Source organism: Poecilia latipinna, unplaced genomic scaffold, assembly GCF_001443285.1.
Source record: "Poecilia latipinna isolate Pla-1442-1.1 unplaced genomic scaffold, P_latipinna-1.0 Scaffold114, whole genome shotgun sequence".
NCBI lineage: Eukaryota > Metazoa > Chordata > Actinopteri > Cyprinodontiformes > Poeciliidae > Poecilia > Poecilia latipinna.
This window is the reverse complement of record NW_015112730.1, coordinates 606448-614541: the sequence shown is the minus strand read 5'-3', so window position 1 is coordinate 614541 and position 8094 is coordinate 606448. Positions and strand designations below refer to the sequence as shown.

At 38.4% G+C, this 8094-nt stretch overlaps 1 protein-coding gene across 1 annotated transcript; it reads left to right on the top strand.

Moving 5' to 3' along the window:
* Positions 1–4095, top strand: nus1 (NUS1 dehydrodolichyl diphosphate synthase subunit). The gene is made up of 5 exons (XM_015028125.1): positions 1–640; positions 1201–1332; positions 1898–2050; positions 2606–2705; positions 3373–4095. Exons 1-5 carry the CDS (start codon positions 250–252, stop codon positions 3461–3463), a joined length of 867 nt encoding a protein of 288 aa, XP_014883611.1. The 5' UTR covers positions 1–249; the 3' UTR covers positions 3464–4095.
* The last annotated feature ends 3999 nt before the right edge of the window (positions 4096–8094 follow it).

The following is an 8094-nucleotide window of genomic DNA, read 5'->3' as shown; positions in this document are numbered from 1 at the left end:
CTGTTTTCACAGGCTAGTTTTTGTGTCAGTTATAATCGCTTTAAACTAAAGTGATTCCACAGCAAGATTGGAATATGTCGGTGGATCACTTTTTAAAGCCTTGTTTAGATTTTGGAGGAGATTTTAATTCCCACGCCGGGTGGCGGTAATAAACTTTAAAGCTGTGTGACACCCGTTTTCAAATACAGAAGAAGAAACTGATGAAACCTCTGTAGATAGACATTCTCCTTTCCGTTTACAAGGCCAGCAATGGCGTTGCTTTACGGCCTTATTTGGCGCCTTCTTTTAGCTTTAGTCCGCATCAAAAGAGCGACGGTTTCCTGGCTCCGAGTCCGTCTTCGAACATGGAAAGGCCGTTTCTGGCAGCGGACAATGGCTGCGCTGCTGCTGCCGGTTCCTGTGGCTGAGTTCAAGCAGAAGAAGGCCGATGCTAACCAGAGTTCTGACGGTGATGGTGATGGCAAAGGCGCTGGAAGCCGTCGGTCACGTTGGATATCTGACGGGATTTCGCTGGAGAAACTACCGGTCCACATCGGCCTTGTAGTGGCTGAGGAGGAGCTCAGCTTCACGGACATCGCCAACATGGTGGTCTGGTGTATGGCTGTCGGTGTTTCCTACGTCAGCGTCTATGATCATCACGGTAAAAACTTTTGTTTGCCAGGCTTACAGTGTTAGTTTATCATTTCTTTGCGCTGTGTATGCTCTTAGTTTTAGTCATTGACGCTCCCTCAAAAGTTGATTGGTCACACTTTAAACTTTTAGGTCCAGTAGAAAAGGGCCGAAGCATAATTAAAAACGATGTACATTTTCACTAATACTTTTCGCTCACTTCAGACCTGAACGAAGATAAATCTTTTAAGTTTCTGTTATTACCATTTTGTTATGATGATCGTTTTTTTCTGTTAGGAAAAACTCGAAATATGTAAATACATGCAAATAATGAGATGTAAAATGGAGTGCTTGGGATGAGGTCAGTTGACGATAACTAGTATTTCAAAATTTAGAACCATGCTGAACATTTTTATAAAGAAATGTAGATTAATGGAAAACCGTTTGAATTGAGCAAACCACAGAAGGATTTCAGTCACTTGAATGATTCAGGAAATGTAATATTTCTGAATGCTTGCCCAGTAAGAAGCAAAACCTCAATTACTTCCATTCTCAGTGAAATTACGTTTTGACTTGCATGTTTTTCATCAGGTATTTTCCAGAAGAACAACTCTTCTCTTCAGGAGGAGATAGTGAAACAACAGCACAACCTGTTGGGTGGAGATGACTCTGCATTCAACATGGAGTTACTGAGAAACGGCACAGACAAACCCCAACACTTTGGTAAGAATTTAAAACAGAACCTCAGTTGGGACTTTTAGGTATTTAAAAAAAAAAACTTTTATCTGAATGTTATTTTGCTTGTTTTACACTTTGAAAAATTAATATCTTGATAGATTGATGCTAAATCTTCTCTTCACATTCATCACTACCTCCACCCATGATTGTGAGGAGGCCTCCCTCTTTCAAGGAATAATTATATAAGCCGAGTGTTAATTAATTCAAAAAGGCCTTGTTATATTGTCCAGATAACTGGAGTATTACAGTTTTATCAGATTTTTCAGATATTTTTCCTCCTAATGAAAGGCCGTAGTAATTTCTTTTGGTTGTGTAAGGATCCGGTTTGCTTACAACACCAGTAGATTGTGCTTTACATAGCTGAAAAAGCAGTAAGTGGCTTGCTTTAATGTACTCATAATACTTTCTATTAAAAAATACGATAGATCCCTTTATACTTCATGTGTTAGAAAGTCATCTAAATTAGTTTTCAGGTCCTGAGAATGTTGAAATGATGTCTCCAAATTTTTTCACTGCTGATTCTTGTACTTTGACTCTGGATGTTTGTCAGTTGTGTCCTGTAGACCCATAGTGAAGGTGCTGTCTCCAGAGGATGGAAAACACAGTATTGTCCAGGCAGCAAGAAAACTTTGTCACTCTGTGGAGAAGAAGGAATGGAGCTCTAAAGACATCAGCGTCTCCGTGTTGGATGTACTTCTCAGAGGTATGACTCGTATGCATCAGTACATTAATAAATGCTTAACACGGGTTTCTGCTGTGCATTATTCTTGCAGTTGTCTGCATTTATTATCAAAAATAAGATTGAAAAGATAAAGACATAAAAGAAACACTCCTCAAAAAGTCTGGAAAGGGATTATTCCCTCTTAGATTTAGAAGTTTTTATAAACTTATTACTATTACGGTTTGAAAGATGTATTTCCTGTTAGTATTAGGCATACCTTTAACAAACACATGTGCATTAGCAATATTATCTTACCTTTAATTTGAAATAAAAAAATCCATAATATTTATTTCCTTTAGATATTTTGATATATGAAGGATATGTGTTGTTTCAGGCCTTTTCCTTCTTGGTAGTTCTAGAACTTTAGATGAACAGGCACATTTGATGTCTTACAGTGGGTCTGTTTTTTAGAGACCTGGTGAACACCTGTTGGTTCAGTTTGTTCGAGTTTGTTCAGTTTCATCATGTAGTGTTATCCAACCTTCCTCAAACTGTGACATTTAATACATATGCCTTGTGTTTTATTTATTTTTTCAGAATCAAAAAATATCCCAGACCCTGAGTTGGTGGTGAAGTTTGGTGCTGTGAACAGCACTCTGGGTTTCCTCCCCTGGCACATCAGACTCACAGAGTTTGTGTAAGCTGCTGTCTGTCCTTCAGCCTCATCACACAAAATGTAGCGGTGCATACACTCCTGATCAAAATGTTAAGATCAGTTGAAAAATGGCAAGAATTAACATTTTACACTGGTGGATCTTAAAGTTGGACTATGTAACTTTTACAAAAAATATATTGTTTTACATATTTATTAAAACTGTCACTCTGTCATTACAGTATGCTATGAGACAGATAATCTGTGAAATTCGTGAGCTCCACTTCCTTCTAGTGCTAACTAGAAACAACCAATCAGAGCCAGGAGGCGGGTCTTAGTACTTGTCAATCACAGTCTGCTTCTCCTTCTGCTTCCTCCCCTTTTTCTCTGCTGCTGTTACAATTTTTCCCCATCACCAGATCCTATTGTGAATGCTAGGCTAGTTAGCATGACTATTGATGACTGGCATGTGGTTTTCTTGCAACACTAAGTTGTTTCTCCGCCATTATCACAGTTAGCAGCCAGTATGTAACGTTGAGTGACAGCACTAAGACCCGCCTCCTGGCTCTGGTTCAGTGGCAGTTTCTGATATGGGCAACCACCCAGGGTGGCATCTTGTGAGGGGCGGCATGAATACTACTCAGCTGTGTCCTTGATATCTTCAGTTCTTATTTGTTTTTATCGTCTGATCTATGTTTTTTGTTCCCATCAGTTCCCTGCCCTCCCACAAAAACGTTTTGTATGAAGACCTGTTTGGTGCCCTGCAGCATTACAGTGCCTGTCACCAGCGGCTCGGACAATGACCTGCAGATTGTTCTGCTCTTCAGAGAGGAGCACGGATCAAGTCTAACATGTTTGTTCAGAGGCTGGATTGGAGGTGACATCCTTCCTGTGTACCATGACCACACCTGTCCTTTCTTCTGGACTAAAAACTTTCAAGATGGCTAAAAGATGAAGGAATCAGGAATGATGAGCAGCTCGTCTTCTGCCACTAATTCGTGTTTCATGATGAAATCACTTTCCAGTATACTGCAAATCAGAGGAAGAAGGCTGAACAGAGATGAACACTGACCTATAAGGACTAACTCCACTGACTGTTTTGCAATATCAACTCCGTCTCCCCAGCCTCTGTGAGTTCTGTGGATATCATTTCCACAGAAAAGAAATGGATACAGAGAAAACTATTACATTAGTCGTCACTTGGCATCTTGTTAAATCCAACCATTATTTTTGGATGGATTTTCAATACTGACAATAAATGGACAGAAGGTTAGCTTTGAGTGAGAAACCTCAGCAGTCTGTTGGTCTATTTGTTCTGTTATCCAATTCAAAATTGTCACTTTCCATTCGTGTTTTAGAAACTGACAAATGTTTCAGTTTGCCTGAAATAAAAAAAAGAATGCACAGTCATTTTGGTGACTGACCCAGAAAAAAATGAAACTTTCTTCTTTGAAAGGAAAATTCTCACTCCATTGTCAGCATGCTGTTTGCATCTCAAGTACATGTTAGATATTTGCAGGTGAAGATCTGTAAAATAAGATGTAAACGATGTGTGAAGCACATGTTATTGGGCCCTGATAGTGTCACAGTGGATCCCCTGATATTTGCAAGACTCAGGACAACAACCAACTGAGGGCACCCTCTAAAAACACTTAGAGGAGTCTGTCCAATAGTTCACACACTGATTAGTACATGTAGTGGAAACCTTCTGAGAACTACAGCAGAAGGTAATATCTGCTGTCTTTCTTATCTCTTTTCTTGGAGGTACAGCCAAAGAAAATAAATGCAGCTTCTGGATTGGTTGTTTTGCGAGTGCCAGTTAGTAGTGTGTCTGGGGACATTCTGTCCAGTTCTTCCAGCTTTACAAGCAGCATTTTCCACCAGATACTTTAGATATGCATTGCAAATAAATCCGGATGAATAGACAGGGTTCACTGCATTGACATTTTAATTAATGACAAGCTGGTAACTAATATGCTGGTCCTCTTCTGTTCAAGATACCTAGACACACCAATGGGTAGTGTTTGACTATTTCTATCCAATAAGCAGAAAAACCCTGAACAAAAGACGTACAATAGACAGAAGTGGCACTGAGCAGCATTGAGAAAATCCCACATGATGTTCAGTGTTTGTCACATGACGTCGATAATACAAATTTACATACACAGTCTTCTTGCTCACATTGACAGAGTGGAGTGGTCACATCACAGTGTTGTGGCTCCAGGTAGTGTTTTAGTTCATGATGTCTGATGGAACATTGACTGGAGTTCACATTAGAATGACTCCCTGGTTACTCCAGGTAAGGTTGAACCTTTCTGTGTTCTGAGTGGAGCCACAGCTGGTGTATTGGGTTCAGTAACACCGTCTAAATGTACAGTCCCTCACCATTTGAATTTTTACACTTTGCCTCATTCTAACTATAAACCTTAGTGTATCGTTTTAGGTATTTGATGTGATTGTCCAACACAGAGGGTTGGGATTAGTGCACACAATTGTGTTAAAGGGGCATATTTATGTAAAATTAACTTTATTGAGCTTTATGTCATATTATAATGTTATTACCTCAAAAAATACTTGGAGTATTAGGTATGTATGTATGTTTGAGAAAGCCTTTAGTCTCCTATGGCAACCATTCAGCTGTACAAAACGCCTGGCTGGACCTAGCACCGCCTTCAAGATGAATGCTCCTCCTCAGAGCTGTGGTTTCCACATTTTGGACCTTCCACGTCACAGAGTCCCCCCTACCCCCCGCTACTCCCACTTAGCTCCTTCAGACTAGCAGCAGCAATCAGCAAACACCTGGTGGAACTGTTCATCTACTGAGGTCATTTTAGGATTTATTTCTCATAGCTACACTGGTAAGAACGTTAAAGGGTTAATAGAGGAGCCATGTTGTGATGACTTCCTGAAGGCAGAGTTTCAGAAAGATCAGGAGTCTTTAAAGCAACAGAAACCCAATTTCTAAGTTTTAATATACTTTTAAACTATATAATTCATGCCAAGTTATAAAAGATATTTTTAAAAGATGATTAGAATGTTATTGCAGTCTTTCCCAGTAACAACATGGAAAATAAGAACAAACTTCCCAGGAGGTTTTAAGGTACCAGACTGACAGAAAAACAATCCACTGATCATGGGTTTTATGTGCTATTGTGTCTATAAATCAACAACGGACAGTACGTAGCCTCTGTCTCTCCTTGTCAGCTGTCAGATTTGATAACTTTTTCTTATTATCTTTAATCTACCATGAAGTCCAGACTTAAGGAGTGATGAATAGTTGTCTTGGGCTCTCCAACAGTATGAATCTGTGGTTCCTATAATTGATTAAATAGTGCTCATATTGTTTCAAAACAATCATGTTTTAAACTTCTGCATAACTTTATCTCTAATTTCTCTGCTCTTTCCTTGTCATAATTTTAGTTTTCATTGTTTTGTTAGAAAAAACCTTAAGCACTTACAAAAGCTGCCACTCAAAAACCACTAAGGAGACAGAATGAAGAAGGTAACGGTTTATTTACAAAAATTATAAGGATGATAGTAGATTGAAGGAGATCCAGAGACTCTGGATCTCCATTGTTTAAGAACAGAGGCAATGGGAGGAAGTCAAAATATACTAGACTTACTGTTGAGCTGTTTAGGACAATCACAAGACAGGCAACATCTCTATTGAAGATCCATCACAATGACTGATGGAATCTGGGGAGGGATGGAAAACAAAATAAGCTTCAACCCAACCTAGTAGGCTCAGAATGCAAGGACTGAGCAGAGCTAAGGTGGGCAATAACTGCTGGTGAGACAATACACCAGAGAACTGATGATAGATCATCACAAGGAGAAAAAAATAAGCATTTACACTGCACAATAAAATAACTCAGATCAAACCTACAATATATGCACAACTATATTGAAAAACTGCAAGATTCCAACAGTTCACTACAAGACACTGTTAAAACCTCAACCTAAAAAAAATAACATAGTCATTTAAAGAAAATTGTGATAAAGTATTGGACATCCAAACAAAAAGCATACATGACATTATTTTTTCAGGCACTCCATTTGGCTGTGATAGCTTCCTGGAGGGATGCTGAGATCATACTCCCAACAACTAAACCTTCTCCCTCTCCTGGTATTTACTTTTCATCAACATGGGTAGTACTCTTACATCAGCTCTTCCTTTTCTATTTTTGTATATTTGCTCTGTCTTAGCGTCCCGTCAGTGGCTCGCTGCTCATACTGAGCCAGGTTCTAGTTCTCCTTGGGGTTTGTTCCTGTTAGGCTGGAGTTTTTCCTCTCCATCGTTGCTACATGAATGCTCAGCATGAGCTATAAACTCAATGACACAGCAAGAGCAACTGCCAATGACTTGATGAGATCTGCTGGGTTTGCTAAATTGAATAATAAACTGAGCTTAATACACTGTTTGATAACTAAAGTAAAATAGAGGGTATGTGTGGTTGAATTGACTGAATTTTTGTTTAATTGGATTTTCTGGCCATGGAGTGTAACAAGTTGCAAGTAGTTTACTTAAATCTTTTCATTGACTCTATTAGATGATAGTCATTATAAAACTGCTGCAGATTTAGTTTTGAATCTAATAGAAAATCGGGGGTTTACAAGATTCTTCCCATGTATGGATCAGAAAATCAGGACATATGACCCCAACCATCCATCCTTCATCATTCACGCTTATCCCCAGTGGATGACCCCAACCCTTTTTTGATTTAACTAAATTCTAGAGCAAAGTACACGAAAGACCGTACTGTGTGGTTAAACACTTTAATTCACTTCAATAACCGAAGTTTATATAGAAACTCAGACATTTCAACAGCTGTTTAGCATAATTGTAATTTCTGAAACTTGGATGACTAATGAAAGAGTAATGAACTTTGAAATGGAAAGATATAAATTTATATAAAACAACATGCAGAACAAGGCTGGGTGAAGTGTGGCCATATAGAAACAGAATGTCAAAGGGGTGACTGACAGCCTTTTGAAATGGTTTATGATTCAGATCCCAGATAGCAAAATATGAAAGAATCAATGCTAAAATATTGTCAGGCAATCCATGTTGAAGCCTGACATTGAAACGATATTGAAAGTGGTCGGTGACTTACATGTTGAATCAATGTTAGGATTTCACATAACTGACACTATATCAAAGTTGATTCAACCATCATCTGAATTTGGAATTACATGCATATTTGTGTTGATTTTATATTGAATTAAAGTTAAGGAATCAATATTGATTCATGTTTTGGTCTGATAGGTCTACATCACCACACCTTTAAAAGTTTAAGACATATTATTTACAATTGGTCAACATTTTTGTATTGCTGTATTTATTTATTATTCCATTTTTTTCTTCCGTTACCGTTAATGCGGCTCGTTTATTTATTTATTATTAACGTATTCAGTTGAGCAGATACTGAAATGT